This window comes from Myotis davidii, unplaced genomic scaffold (assembly GCF_000327345.1).
Source record: "Myotis davidii unplaced genomic scaffold, ASM32734v1 scaffold93, whole genome shotgun sequence".
NCBI classification, from domain to species: domain Eukaryota; kingdom Metazoa; phylum Chordata; class Mammalia; order Chiroptera; family Vespertilionidae; genus Myotis; species Myotis davidii.
The window spans coordinates 10,653,554-10,669,842 of record NW_006292095.1 but is presented as its reverse complement, the minus strand read 5'-3'; the positions used below and the strand labels follow the sequence as shown (position 1 = coordinate 10,669,842).

The window sequence follows — 16,289 nt, the reverse complement described above, 5'->3', positions numbered from 1 at the left end:
AGGAACCGGAGGAGGGGAGTTATGGGGGGAAAAAAGAGGAACAAATGTAATAATCTGAACAATAAAGATTTAATTTAAAAAAAAACTGGGTGAAGGGTACATATAATATGCTGTAGTATTTTATAGGGTTTTTTTTACATGTATGAGATTATTTCAAATTAAAATATTAAAAAATTAATAAAATATTAATTGAAATGTAAAAAAAAAAGAAACCATAAAGAATAAAGGGTGTAGAAATGAAAAATACATTATCATAAATAAAAAATTTACTAATTGGGCTTAACAAATTAGAAGTAAAGAAAAGTGAGTGGACTTAACAACAGATCAATAGAACAAACAAAAAATAGGTTGAAAAAATATATATAAACAGAGCCTCAAACTTGTGGGATAACACGTAACTGAATTACCAAGAGGTAGAGGAGAGAAAGGAGTAATTTTTTCCAAGAGGTAACAAAAATAATGAACCTGCTTACAGGTTAGCATCGATCATCAGTAACTGTGAAGAATAGAGACTAGCAGCCTTTCCATGTGAGTTCCAAATTTAAACTGGAAATGTAATCTGTATGACTTTCTTTTAAATTCTCACCCAAGCATGTTTTTATTGATTTTTGAGAGAGACATCAATGCAAGAGAAACATACATCAGTTGCCTCCCGTATTGTGCCTGACCTAGAATGGAACCTGCCACCTTTTAGTGTATGGGACAATGTTGTAACCAACTGAACCACCCCAGCCAGGGCAAAACCTTCCAGAAACATTCTGAAGAGTCAAAAAATCACAAACAAAGCCCTAGCTGGTTTGGCTCAGTGAGTAGAGCATTGGCCTTCGGACTGAAGGGTCCCAGGTTCAATTCCAGCCAAGAGCACATGCCTGGGTTGCGGACTCGATCCCCATCGTGGGGAGTGCAGGAGGCAGCCAATCAATGATTCTCTCTCATCACTGATGTTTCTATCTCTCTCTCCCTCTCCCTTCCTCTCTGAAATCAATAAAAATATATTTTTAAAAAAAATCACACACACCACCACCACAAAAGGGAGCTGTCACAGGTACACAAAAATGGCTGTGCTCTGTAGCACCAATACAAATTTCAAATTTTCAACTGTCCTACCACAACTCCAAGTATGTATGATGCAGGCTTTAAAAATAAAAATTTAGCCCCAGTCAGGTGGCTCAGTTGGTTGGAGTGTTGTCCTGTACACCAAATGATTGTGGTCCAACGCCGGGTCAGGATTCATATGGGAGGCAACAGAACAATGTCGCTCTCTCACATCAATGCTTTTCTTTCTCTCTCTCTCTCTCTCTCTCTCCCTCTCTCTCTCTCTCTCTCTCTCTCTCTGAAATTCTCAGGCGAAGATAAAAATAAAAATTTAAAAATTCTTGCTATTTTTTAAAAACCAAATTGACATTATTAATTCAAATCATATTAAGGCATAGAAAGAAAAGAGAAGTTACCTTGACAGCTTTCTGGGAATTGGGCAGTCCTTCCTCTATGTCTTCTAGAAGAATTCCTCCTAAGCCTCGCTGGTCATGCTTATCTAAGAGCCTAAGCAGAGCCTTCTTATCTTTTAAGTTGTACTTGGGCTTGAAGGCGTACTTCCCATCTATTACTTCAATTTTGGGATTATTGACTAATGCCTGTAACAGCGACACAATTTGAATATATTAACAAAAGAAAAGCTCATATATACTTTCTTAAATTCTACTAATTATTTTAAAAATATAATACCCAATTAATGGCAAATTAAAAGCATCTTATGAATATCAACTGGATCTAAAATACTGGACATCCAGGATCCAAAATAATAGACTATAGAGATCAGCGTGGTGCTTACCACTTTTTATAAAAGAAACTTTATTAATTATATAAATTATCTGGATGAGAAATAAACCATTTTATCACAACTACTTTGAAGAAAGCTATACCCATATTCTTTTGGAAAACCAGAGGGTGAACTGGGTATTGCCTACCCTATCCTCAAAGTTTAGTTTATTGCATATTGCCATTGTGTGATAAACACTACCCTGGGATGAAGATATCAACAGTCAGTCTGCCCCACTTGGTATCAAATGGCACTAGCAACTGTGGAACGAAATGAAAAGGACCAAGCTAGTGAATATAAGAATGAAACTGAGTAGGAATATAGGAATTACTGATTATGATTATGTTCCTAGTCAGTTCTGTTGCACAGCAAATATCAGAAGAAAACTCTTCAAGAAAGAGCAACCTGCCCTAACCGGTTTGGCTCAGTGGATAGAGCGTCAGCCTGCAGACTCAAGGGTCCCAGGTTCGAGTCCGGTCAAGGGCATGTACCTTGGTTGCGGGCACATCCCCAGTAGGGAGTGTGCAGGAGGCAGCTGATCGATGTTTCTCTCTAGTTGATGTTTCTAACTCTCTATCCCTCCCCTTCCTCTCTGTAAAAAAATCAATAAAATATTTTTTTTTTAAAAGAAAGAGCAACCCTATTTTCTTTTGAAGTTGCCAGCCTGTCCCTGAAAGGAGAACAAAAAGAAACAAAGAAGGAGGGAAAATAAAATAGTAATAAATGTAATTTTTAATATCTGTAGTCTGTGAAATTCCAAGATTAGGTATGGCAACAAAATTTAAATGTGGATTACCCCATTTGTATATCATTAATACAATGAGTGATTAACTGGTTCATTTATATTATGAAAATCAAGAACAACATTTCGCTTGGTAAAATAAATTAATTGAATTATATTTTAAGAATTTTACATTTCACCTTTAAAATATAGCACTGGTCCTAGAAAACAGTCTTCTTCTTTTTTCTTAAATATTTTATTGATTTTTTTACAGAGAGGAAGGGAGAGGGATAGAGAGTTAGAAACATCGATGAGAGAGAAACATCGATCAGCTGCCTCCTGCACACCCCGCACTGGGGATGTGCCCGCAACCAAGGTACATGCCCTTGACCGGAATCAAACCTGGGACCCTTCAGTCTGCAGGCTGACGCTCTATCCACTGAGCCAAACCGGTTAGGGCGAAAACAGTCTTCTTAATTGTCATTTCATAATTAAACAGAAAAGAAGCAAATATCTGAATTTTTAAATTGCTATCCATTTCCAAATTAGATGGTCAGTGATCGCTCTGGGGTTCCTTTTCTTCCAATGGTGTGTTTACATACACAGTGTTCTTGATTATTCTTCCAAGTTACCTAGTAAAGGTAGTAACATAACTATCAAATCATACTAGTAGTAATACTATAACAAATATCTCATTGAACAAAATATCTTGCTATTCCTACAATACTTCATGCTTTCAATGTCCCAAAACATTTGTAAAAACAATACAATTTGCCAACACATATATTATAAATTCAGCAATTCAAAATAAGCAACAATAATTTTGTAAAAACTAAATGGAGCCTGGCCAGTGTTGCCAAATGGTTGGCACCAGTCCATGAACCAAGAGGTCCCTGGTTCCATTCCTGGTCAGTCAGGGCACACGCCCAGGTTGTGGGCTCAATCCCCGGTAGGGTCATTCAGTAGGCATAAGATCAAGGATTCTCTCTCATCTTTAACGTTTCTATCACTCTCCTCCCTCTCTCTAAAAAAATCAATAAAAACGTATTAAAAAACACCACCACCACCACAAAAAACTTGCTGGACCAGAATGGCTCAGTGATTGAACGTCAACCTGTGAATCAGGAGGTCACGCTTTGATACTCAGTCAGGGCACATGCCCAGGTTGCACAAACAGTCCTCAGTAGGATGCATGCAGAATGCAGCTGATCAATGATTCTCTCTCATCATTGATATTTCTCTCTCTCTCCCCCTCTCCCTTCCTCTCTGAATAAAAATATTTTTTAATTAAAAATCAAAAATAGCCGAGACCAGTTTGGCTCAATGGATAGAGCGTCGGCCTGCGGACTGAAAGGTCCCAGGTTCGATTCCGGTCAAGGGCATGTACCTGGGTTGCGGGCACATCCCCAGTGGGAGATGTGCAGGAGGCAGCTGATCGATGTTTCTCTCTCATCGATGTTTCTAGCTCTCTATCTCTCTCTCCCTTCCTCTCTGTAAAAAATCAATAAAATATATTTTTTTAAAAATCAAAAATAAATGGAATACAATGGCTGACTTTTTATAACTTTTATGCTAAAGTCTTTGACATTTTTAAAGATATGTAAGATTATATGAAAATCAAATAATCTTAAAAGATGTTATGTTTACAAAACACTCTATACCAACTCTTTTATGAAAAAGTAAAAACAATTACCAGTTTCAGCATATTAAAAACCCTAGTTACAGCATATATTTCATGGTAATCAACTAATTTTTTTACAATATTTTAAGCCTATTCTTACCTCAGACATTAGCCATTGTTTCTGCTTGAGTCCAATATCTAAATGTTGTGTTTCATCCAAAATTTCTTCTAAAGTTAGAGGATGTGTATCTCCTCGCTGATGACGCGTCTATTTGGGGGGAGATAATATTGGAAGGCAGTTCTTCAATGCTAGATGCATTAAATAATAGTTACAAGTAAATCACTTCAGCAATGTAGAGCATGGATTATTTGAAGCAGGACAATTATAGTGATGAAAAGAATGGACTATAAAATCAGACAGAACCAGGTTCAAACTCAGAGTTCTATAAAATCAAATGTTAAACTGAGGGAAAATATTTGCAACATTACCAGAAGCTAATCTTCCAAATATTTTAAGGGTTCCAAAAATCTAACAGGAAAATGACCCAAAGACAGGAAACACATAATTTACAGAAAAAGAAATGCACAGACCTTAAATACGAAAAGATACTCAACCTATACCAAGAGATTTTTTTACCTATTATGTTGGCAAAAATCCATAACTGATGATTAGGCTGTAAGAAAATAGACCCTTCACACACTACTGTTATGAATACTAATTGAAGAGCATTTGAAATCTTCTCCCCAGCATATGTCTGCAGTTTGACTCAAATAAACTCATAAAACATTTATAATACTGTTTTGTTTTTTAAAGAGGAAAAAACCCATCAATTTGTTGCTTCACTTATTTATGCATTTTTGGTTGATTCTAGTATGTGCCCTGCCTGGGGATTCAACCTGCAACTTTGGTACATCATCAGGATGTAGCTCTAAAGCAGTGGTTCCCAAACTTATTTGGCCTATTGCCCCCTTTCCAGAAAAAATATTACTCAGCGCCCCCTGGAAATTAATTTTTTTAAAATTTTAATAGCAATTAAACAGAAAGATATACGTATTAATGTTTCTACCTTTTTCGTAAAATATAGTAAAGAAAGGTGTAAATTAGAAACATTGAAGTTTGAAATAATGAAACTATTTATTGAACTCAGAATAGAAAGGTAATACAAAAAAAGTTAAAACAAATGCACTGCTCTAAACCAAACCAACCGAGCTACCTGGCCAGGGCAAAAAAATACTAATTGATACAACTCCTAGGGAGGGCAATTTTATAACATAAATATATTTAAACCCTATGACCCAGCAATCCCATTTCTAGGAATCTGCCTTACATAGAAAAGTGACAGGGTCGCATGCAGCAGCATCATTTGTATATGGAAAATATTAGAAAAAACCCATGTGGCCGATTAAATAAACTAGCACATTTATGCTACTAGACAGATATTAAAGAAAATGCAGATCTTTTCTATGCACAAATTTCAAAAGCTGTCCAGGACAAATTATTAAAAAACATATGCAGACACTAAATGTCAGTGAGGATGTGAAGGAAAAGAAACTTTCATTCACTGCTGGTGGAAATGCAAAATGGTACAGCTGCTCTGAAACACAGTTTGGCAGTTTCTTTTGAAATTAAACATACTCTTCACTATCATATGATCTAGCAATTATGTTCCTTAGCGTCTACTCAGAGAAGATAAAAACTTAATTACACAAAGACCTGCACACAGATGTTTGTAGCAGTTTTATTCACAATTGTCAAAACTTGGGAACAACCAAAATGTCCTTCAGTAGGTGAATTGATAAACTGTGGTAAATCCAGACAGTGAAATATTATTCAGCACAAAAAGAAATGAACTACCAAGTCACGAAAAGACATTAAGGAACCTTAAATGCCTATTAATAAGTGAAAGAAGCCAATATGATAAGGCTACATACCAACTATATGACATTCTGGAAAAGGCAAAACTATGGGGGCAGTAAACAATTCAGAGGCTGCTAAGGATTAAAAGAGCAGGAGGGATGCCAAGCAGAACACAGAGGATTTTTAGGTCAGTGAAACTGTTCTACATGATACTAACATGATGAACACATTCATTATACATTTGTCAAAAACCCATACAATGTACACCACCAAGAGTGAATCCTAATATAAATTAGGGACTTAAAATGAGAATGATGTATGAATGTATATTCACAGATTTTTAAGAATATGGTGCAGGATGTCGAGAGCATGAGAGGTTGGGAGTGGCAGCAGTGAACATACGAGAACTCTGCTTTCTGCCCACTTATTATAAACCTAAAACTGCTCTAAAAAAATAAAATCACAGGTTGAGCATCGACCTATGTATCAGGAGGGCATGGTTTGATTCCTGGTCAGGGCACAAGCTAAGGGTTGTGGGCTCGATCTCCAGTACGGGGCGTGCAGGAGGCAACCAATCAATGATTCTCTCTTATCATTAATGTTTCTATCGCTCTCTCCCTCTCCCTCTCTCCCTCTCTGAAATCAGTAAAAATATATTGTTTAAATCTGCAATTAGTTTAACATCATAAACCAACAAAGCTTCCTCTGCTCAACACACTATGACAAACCTGAAAGATCCACACATTAGTAACATTTAAAGGTGGGCAAATTGTATCTCATACAGTTCCCTAAAAGCATTCCTTGACCTTTCTCCATATAACTTCAAAGTAATTCTCACTGACAACTGAAGAGTAAATTAATAAGTAAATTAATAAACTATAAAAAGCTTTTTTGTTGCTGCCTTAAGTTCTTGGTTTTATCAGATCTTCAAAAAGACTACACAAGGGACAGTTCAAAACTTTCCAAGAATCAATTAACAGATCACCTTTCATATGTACTCTTTCCTCTCTCAAAAGAGACCCTACCCTCGTTCAAAAAAAAGGGGTAAAACTTCCACTTCCACCCAAATTTATAATGCATTGACTGGAGGTGTAATAAACTCTAGGGCCTCAAAAAAAAGGACAAGTCAAAAAAATATTTGGGGAAGCTTTTATAATGATAACTGAGGTGTCACAGACTACCCCACTATATAGCTTCTTGGCCTTTTCAGTCTTACATATTTTTCCAACAGTTCAAAATGGAATATTCTAGCCCCTAACAGGGCTTTCTAAATTCTGATACAGTATAGTTCATGGGCAATTGAGAGCAGTTTTAAAGAACTTTGTCTCTTCTATCTCCACACACTCCACCTCCATGCTGTACTGTCCAAAAATGCATCACTCTTTGGGAGAATCTAATAAGAACAAAGTAAGGGACCACTGATAAGAAACATCTAATAAACTCGACTGTTTCAAGTATTTAAATATAAGTCATTTTCCACAGCAATTCCCAAAATTCACTCCTTGAATATTTATTAGCTTGAAGAAAAAGCAATTTAAAGAGCTGAAACAGTATCAAGTAAGGAGGCTGATTCTTTTACATATAACAAATATTTTCCAGGGCTACCAAATTGTTCAAATTATCTCCATAAAACCCACACACAAAAACTGCATACAAATTATTTTAGATTAAGTGTGAATTACTCATTGTGAAAGTTTAAAACCTATTTTGTCAAATCCTATCATGAAATTTTTATTCTAATTAGATGTAATTCTCATTACATCTTTTAACCAGTTTTATATTCCTACCTCCTATTACAAAAGTCATAGCTAGCTCTAAAACCAATTCTTTTTTATCTAATATTTTCATTGATTTTTTTTTTAGAGAGGAAAGGGAAAGAAACATTGATGAGAAACACAGATTGACTGCCTCCTGCACGCCCCCTACTGGGGATCGAGCCCACAAGCCGGGCATGTGTCCTGACTGTAATCGAAACAGGGACCTCCTGGTGCATGTGATGATGCCCAACCAACTAAGACACAACAGTCAGGGTCCAATTCATTTTTAATAATAGGTATCCTTTTCTATTAAATATACCAAAATAAAGTTATTAATGGAGTTATTTCTGAATCATTCACTTATTTATATGTAAAAGCTGAATATCAGATCAGAAGATGCAGGCACACACATTTAGAAAAGCAGTAACACACCTTTTTCCATATCTCTCACTTCATAATTATTTTATTATGTAATTTATAATGATGCAATGTAACATGATAAGCAGCCTATTTGTTTTTTAAATTATTATAAAAATTGATATATTAATTCTATTTGACTATATAATTTTCATCTCAATTACCTTAGAGGTATCTTTTAGTATGCATTGTATAATTTATTTCTCAGTTTTTATATTATTTAAAATGTGTATTGCCTGGCCAGTGTGTCTCAGTGGTTGAGTATCAACCTATGAACCAGGAGGTCACGGTTCGATTCCCAGTCTGGGCACATCCCTGCGTTGTATGCTTGGTCTCCAAGAGGGAGCATGCAAGAGGCAAGCTGATCAATGATTCTATCTCATCATTGATGTTTCTAATCTCTCTCTCCCTCTCCCTTCCTCTCTGAAATCAATTAAAACATATTTAAAATGTGTATTAACCTATTTATTTGAACTTAAAAGAAGATATTTTATGATATAGCTAGTTGATTTGACAATGGAGACTAGTTTCATTAATCGAGAGATACTTTCCATAAATCAAATAAGCTAGCCTTCAGCCTGAGGGTTTTGACAAAAATGTATTTATATACGTAAGATAAAAGCATTTTATGGAAAATTACATTGGCAAAGGTGTACTGAAATTAATATTTTTATTTTCTCAATCACTTCTGAGTGTAACAGATTAAAGAGTGCCTACAGGGGAAGAGGGGGAAATGACATAATGAGGCACTTGCTAAGTCCTGGTCAAGCCTTTTTGGTAAACTCCTAGAAACTAAAAAAGCCAATGGTTAAGGACCAGGTAACAAACAAATCCTTTAGCAAGTTAGGCAGTTCACGTTATTTTGCTTTCAACAAATCTGAAGGAGAGCCTAACAGAACTGTCAACTGACGGATGCTTGATGATAAATCACTGAGTTTTGGCATATAACTTACAAGATTTTGCTATCACAAAACTTCCATTAGAATATATATATATATTTTTTTAAATGTATTTTATTGATTTTTTACAGAGAGGAAGGGAGAGGGATAGATAGTTAGAAACATCGATGAGAGAGAAACATCGATCGGCTGCCCCCTGCACACTCCCCACTGGGGATGTGCCCGCAACCAAGGTACATGCCCTTGACCAGAATCGAACCTGGGACCCTTGAGTCCGCAGGCCGACGCTCTATCCGCTGAGCCAAACTGGTCAGGGCTAGAATATATATTTATATAACCATTTATTTCTCAGCACTTAAACCTATAAAATCTAAAAATAAGAGCAGAAATTGCTGCCAAATCCTGTTTCATTCTATCAATAATTAACTAATCTCTCTCTCTCTCTCTCTCTCTCTCTCTCTCTCTCTCTCTCTCTCTCTCCAGATACAAGAACCACTGGTGGAAGAAGACAGCACATTCATTTTATTAAAACAAAAATTTTTTGTTGTTGTTAATCCTCACCCGAGGATATTTTTTCCATTGCTTTTCAGAGAGACTGGAAGGGAGGGATGGAGGGATGAAGGAAGAGACGAAGACAGTGACTGATTGCCTCCCACAAGCACCCTGACTGGGGCTGGAGATCAAACCTGCAACCCAGGTAAGGGGCCTTGACCCAGAATCAAACACACAACCCTTCAGTGTGCGGGGCAACACTAAAACTGATGAGAACACTGACTAGGGCTCATTTCATTTTAAAAAAATGAATTTCTATTGAATAATTATTTCAAAGTAAATTTTAATAAAAATTTTCATGTTATTCTAATCAACTGTGTGCTAATAATTATAGTACCTCAAACCAAGGTATTTTTAATACCTAGAGCATTACAGTCACAAGGAAAACATTTCTAATCCTATCTAATAATAGACAAACATGGTAACTGACCATACCTTTGCTACACCTCTCATTGGCTAAGCAGTGTAACATGCAAATTAACTGCCGCCATCCAGGCCTGCTATTTGCCACCTGGGGCGGTGGGGTGGGACAGCACCATCCCACCTGCCCTGCCGCCATCTGGGCCTGCTATCTGCGACCCGGGGCGGTGGGCGTCCCGTGTGCGACCCAACCCAGGGCGGCCAGGCGGGGCAGCAGTGATCGGCCAGCCCGCCTGGGCGTCTCGTGTGCGACCTGACCCAGGGCAGCCGGGCGGGACAGCGTGGCTCCTCTGTCACCCCAGCTTCCTTATCACAGCTCCCTTGGGGGCCTAAGCCTTTAGTCGGACATCCCCCAAGGGCTCCCTGGCTGCCAGAAGGATGTCTGACTGCAAGCTTAGGCCTGATCCCCCAGGGAGTGGGCCTAAGTCGAAAGGTGGACATCCCCCAAGAGGTCATGGACTGCAAATGGGCACAGGCCAGGGTGAGGGAAACACTCCCCTGCGAATGCACAAATTTTTGTGCACTGGGCCTCCAGTCTATATATATAAAACCCTAACATGCAAATAGACCAAATGGCAGAACAACCGGTCACTATGGTGTGCACTGACCACTAGGGGTGCGCATGGAACATGGCAGGCGTCAGTAGCAAGCGGCAGAGCACAGAACATGGCAGACATCGTCCATGGCGGGATAGTGGAGCAGGTAAGTGGGGGCGCCAGACCAAGACAGGGCGACAGTTGCTATCATCAGGGAGAGCCTCTGGTGGTTACTGAAAATTCTTTGCTCCTGCACACCACGGTTCCAACCAGCGCTGCAATCAGGGCAGCAGCCGCCACTCGCACCCGCTGACGGCGCTGGCCCCGCGTGCACCACTGCTGGCGCCAGCCTCAATCACTTCACGCGGTCAGCAGCTGCAAGCGGGGCTGGCGCCATCAGCGCATGGGAGTAGCAGCGGCAGGAGTGGGGCTGCTGGCAAACAAGGGACCAGGGGCCACAGCAGGAGGGGGCACAGATGGGCCAAGACCTGCCCCTGTGCCCACCACAGCCTTGCAGCCCAGTTCAAGGTGCACGAATTCGTGCACTGCACCCCTAGTTTGTGTGTGTGTGTGTGTGTATAATGTGTACATATACATATATGTAAATAATTGTGGCAAAGAAGTTTGATAGATATTCAATAAAAGATTTTCGAGCATAAAAATACATAACATTAGCATATAGTATAGAGGGAGTAACAGGATGGACCAACAAGTTCAAGGGGAAAATAAATTTCCAACCATTGAGGTTTGTTTTAATTTTTTAAATGTTTTTATTGATTTGAGAGAGAGAGAGAGAGAGAGAGAGAGATAAAGAGAAAGAGAAAGAAGCATCAACCAGCTGCCCCTGCACGCCCTCTAATGGCAATTGAGCCCCAAACCTGGGCATGTATCCTGACTGGGAATCGAACTGGTGACCTCTGGTGCCTGGAACAATGCTCAACCAACTGAGCCACACTCATCAGCTTTGTTTATTATTTTTAAATTAATGATGGCATTTAGATTGTGTTAAGTATAAAAAAGAATGATTTATTTCATTAAAATATTACAATATGCGAGAAATTCTATCCTTAGCCACTTTTGCTGAAAAATTGTAGTTATCAATTTAAATATGTGCAAAGGGATACACAACTTTTCAAAACTGTTTCAGGGAACAGGAGTAAAAATTTGAACACTGTCCTGGATAAGCCAAATTACAGTAAGGGTCATCTATGTAAGTGAAGACTATTAGCAAAAGAGCAAAAAACAAGACATTTAAACGTCAGTCTCCCTCAAAAGATGGACAGCCACAAGGACATACATTTTTTCCTGGGTATTCCCACCTTTAGTGCTACAAACAGTATATAATGGGTTTTAAGAATTGTTTATCAGGTGGAGTAATGGATAGATGAAATTAATGGTGAATACGTAAGTGTCAAAATATAGTATTTGGTCATGGGAAATTATAAACCAGGTTTCTACTAGAAATTAAATGGACATAGGCAGACACTAAGACTCTTAAATTATGAAAGTCTCAGCATAAAATCTTGATTTATAGTTTTTAAATGATAGCTGAAATATGAAATAATTATAAATACAGAACTTTGACTCTTTTCAAGAGATACAACTACTAACTAAATGGGAATAAGAGTTTGCTTAGTGAAGGGTACAAATTTGAAATCAAGTAACCATCCTAGTTATAAATTAAATTTTACTTAGTAAGGTAGGATTCAAAGCCTTTAGTAAGCCAAAATATTATAATCATTAAGCTTATTTCAAAAAAGTACTAAATCTTCCGTCAAACATTAAATTCAAATTATTTTGTGAATTAATGTTTTTCTAAGACCCTCAGTAATTCTAATTTTCTCCTCCAAGATGTAGAAAAGCCATCACCTCCACCTGCCTGAACTATGTAGTTTCTACTTTTCATATCAATGGAAGTAAGATTCTCTTCTTAGGGGTTTTGTAAACAGGTATTGACTTATCCTTGAATTAATGTAAATTAAATATACTTAGGTGACTCAGTGCAATGTCAATCTTCTATAATAATAAAAGTACAATATGCTAATTAGACAGGACAGCCAAACGGCCTTCCAGACGTCTTTCCAGATGAAGCCACAGTGGCTGAGGCAGAGGCAGTTAGAGGCGATCAGGCAGGCAGGCAAGCAGTTAGGGGCAATCAGGCAGGCAGGCAGAGGGGTGAGGAGCGGTGAGGCAGGCAGAGAGGTGAGGGGTGATGAGGTAGGCAGGCAAGTGGTTAGGGGCGATAAGGCAGGCAGGCAAGTGGTTAGGGACCATGAGGCAGGCAGAGTGGTTAGGGGCGATCAGGCAGGCAGGAGAGTGGTTAGGAGCCAGTGGTCCTGGATTACGAGAGGGATGCCCTACTGTATCAGGCCTAAACCAGCAGTCAGACATCCCCCAAGGGGTCCTGGACTGAGAGAGGGTGCAAGCCAGGCTGAGGGACACACACACACACACACACACACACCCCGCACAAAGTTCGTGCACCGAACCTCTAGATATAAAAGGCTTAAAACATTATTTTTACAGTTTAGAGATATTAATAGGCATAAAATAAACTACATATGTTGAAATATACAATTTTTTTAAATGTGACATATATATATAAATTTACTTCTGAAAATCCCAATCCCCTTCTGCCAAGAGATTAAATAGGATTTTTGTTATCTGAAAAAAGTACTTACTTTCATATAATTCACTATCTTAGCAAGAACGCCAAACTTATATCCAGAGCTTCCTGAAAGAGCTTTCAAGTTAAATGATCCATTGCTATGATCTGAAAACAAAGTTCAAAAAAAATAAGATTTTCATATTAGATGTGATTATGACTTGTAAGCAGCTAAGATGACTTTTTAAAACAGCTAAAATGGCTTTAATTCAGATAAAGATTTTTCTTGTTTGAGATTTTCTATCCAATGAATTCTATACTATAAAACTTGGTGAAAAGTTAAAATCCTTGAGTGTATAATTAACAACCCATTGTCTCACTAAGGATGGGAACAAAATATACATAATTCAAAAGCATTAAAATCTATTTCTTTTGTAAGTACCTTTATCTCACTATTTCCTTAATTCTGATTAGATTTCCCCCATAAATAGAAGCAAGACTTTTTAAACAAAACACAGTACAGATCTCAATCTGATCACTAGTGCTTTTCTTTTTAAATTTTTTTTTTAATCCTCACCAGAGGATTTTTTTTTTCAATAGTTTTTAGAAAGTGGAAGGGAGGGAAGAAGAGAGAGAGAAATATTGATGTGAAAGACACACATAGATTGGCTGTCTCCCCCACGCGCCCCAACCAGGGTGGGGATCTGAACCTGCAACTCAGGTACATGCCTTCTTCTTTTTTTGATCTTCACCCAAGGTATTCTTTCTATTGATCTTTGAGAGAGTGTGGAAAGGTGGGAGGAGGCAGGAGAGAGGGAGAAACACTGATGTGAGAGAGACACAATTGGTTCCCTCCCAAACCTGCCCTGACCAGGACTAGGGATTGAACCTGAAACCAACGTACAAGCCCTTGAACAGAAATCAACCCTTTGGTTCTCAGGATTGGCGCTCTAACCACTCAGCAACCAGCCACAGCCAGGTAGATGTTTTCTATCTGGAATCCAACCAAGACCCTTCAGTGTGCCAGCCTAACATTCTAACTACACTGGCCATAGTGCTTTTCTAACAAATTTAAAACCATGAGAAGTAAGTGGTTACTTCTGGGGATAAAAAGTTCAATTTATCACTTATGACATCAATTTCTGCTTTTACGTTAAAACAAATGGGCATTAATAGAATAAAAAGAATGATACCATAACTATTTTAAAGTAAACTTTAGAGATAAGTTAGGAATAAGAACTGTAAGTACTGCCACTGCATAAACCTGGATGCTTAGAAAGAATGATAGCATGAAACGAGGGACAATCTGTACAGAAGATTATTTGTTTCAGAACATCTATCATTTTGTTGCATTCTTACAGGCACAAATCCTAATGCTACCCTGCAGCACAAATGCATTCCTTTAGTCACAAGCAAGAACCGGTAAAAAAAAAAAAAAAATTCATCATCTATACTTAAAATAAAAATTTCAGAAGTACACTTTCTATTAGCATGGCATCAGGTTAGAAATTACGAAGTTCCCATGTGGCTGATACATAAGAGCAGAGGTTAAATAAAATGGGGGAGAGTCAATGTCTGGCACCACTTGGAAATAATAACTTAAGCAAAAGAATACATTAGAACAACCACAAGTCAAATGTAACAATTGTCAGAGATCCAAAAGAACAGCTTCTAGATGGCAATACTCCCTTGAGATTAGTGAAAAGGCTTTACTGAATATGCTTTCATGAGTCTAAAATGAGACTTCGCATGCAATTTTCCTCTAAAAATAACTGTTACAATTTTGGTAGCTTACTTGACACATTAAAGTCTACTTTATAATGTTCCCCAAAATATCAATAGTAAGAATGAGAATGCCATAAAGGTGTACTTTCCCACTCATTTTTTAAATTATGAAATACTACCTACCTATATGGTTCCTTTTTCAGATGTCCAGGGCCTTTGTAACAATAGTAGTAACTAAGCTTCATTGAACACTTACTATTTGCCAAGAGCCCTGCTAAATGATTTTTTAAATTAAATCCTTCCCCAAAATCATATTTAGATACTATTGTCCACTTTTAAACAACAACAAAAACAGAATGGTAAGTGGCAGGATATATATTCAAATCCAGGGGTAAACCCTGTGATAATGCCTTATATAAGAATCATTAACTGGCCTTTTACACAGATTATGCCATCAGAAATTGGCTATTTTGTCAGAGTATGAAAATTCATAACTGTACATCTAATGTTTTCTTGTTTAACTGTAGTAAAGTAATATAAAGTTTATCCTGTATAAACAACTAACTGGGAAGACAAAAAAAAAAATGATGAGTATATTAAGATTAAGCACTAAATGGTCAATCACAATCCACATAGTTTTGTTTACCAGAGGGTCTCCAGCATTTAACTCATTACTAGCCATAGTAAACAATAAATGTTGCCCTAGCCAGTTTGGCTCAGTGGATATAGCGTTGGCCTTCGGACTAAAGGGTCCCAGGTTCTATTCCGGTCTAGGGCCTGTACCTCAGTTGCAGGCTCCTTCCCGGCCCAGGACCTGGTCAGCACCCATGCAAGAGACAACCAATCGAAGTGTTTCTCTTACATTGATATTTTTCTCAGTCTTTCCCTCTCTCTCCAACTCTAAAAATCAGTGGAAAAACATCCTCAGGTGTAAAACAAACAAACAAAATGTGTACTTCTGAAATGTTGTTGTTGTTTTTTTTTTAGTATTTTATGGCCCCAGAATGTGATTTACCTATAATTAAAATAAGTCTATATAGCAAGCATTTACACAGCCTATTGTTATAATAGCCACTCCCATAATTAAAAACCTTGATTCTGTTATGCTTAGACCACAACTTTATATAATACACCATAAATAAAAACATTCTATTTCAAACACCCAAATAGAGTTCTTTTGCCATTTTAATTCACAGGCTGTCCTGGCCGTGGCTTGGTTGTTTGGAGCATGGTCCCATACACCAGAAGGTGGCAGGTTCAATTCCTGATGAGGGCACATACTCAGGTTTCAGGTTTGATCCCTGATTAGGGCACACACGGGAGGCAACCCATTGATGTGTCTCTCTCAGATTGATATTT

The 16,289-nt window shown here is 37.9% G+C and overlaps 1 protein-coding gene across 10 annotated transcripts in view; it reads right to left on the bottom strand.

Annotated features, from left to right (window-relative positions):
* GTF2E2 (general transcription factor IIE subunit 2) overlaps positions 1 to 16,289 on the bottom strand; it is a 93,206-nt gene that overhangs the window by 59,470 nt on the left and 17,447 nt on the right. For all 10 annotated transcript variants that reach the window (XM_015565260.1, XM_015565258.1, XM_015565256.1 and 7 more), the window contains exons 3-5: positions 13,282 to 13,373; positions 4,322 to 4,429; positions 1,452 to 1,634 (exon numbers count right to left, since the gene is read on the bottom strand). In XM_015565260.1, the coding sequence (XP_015420746.1) occupies positions 1,452 to 1,634; positions 4,322 to 4,429; positions 13,282 to 13,373 (383 nt within the window). The remainder of the gene's footprint in view (positions 1 to 1,451; positions 1,635 to 4,321; positions 4,430 to 13,281; positions 13,374 to 16,289) is intronic.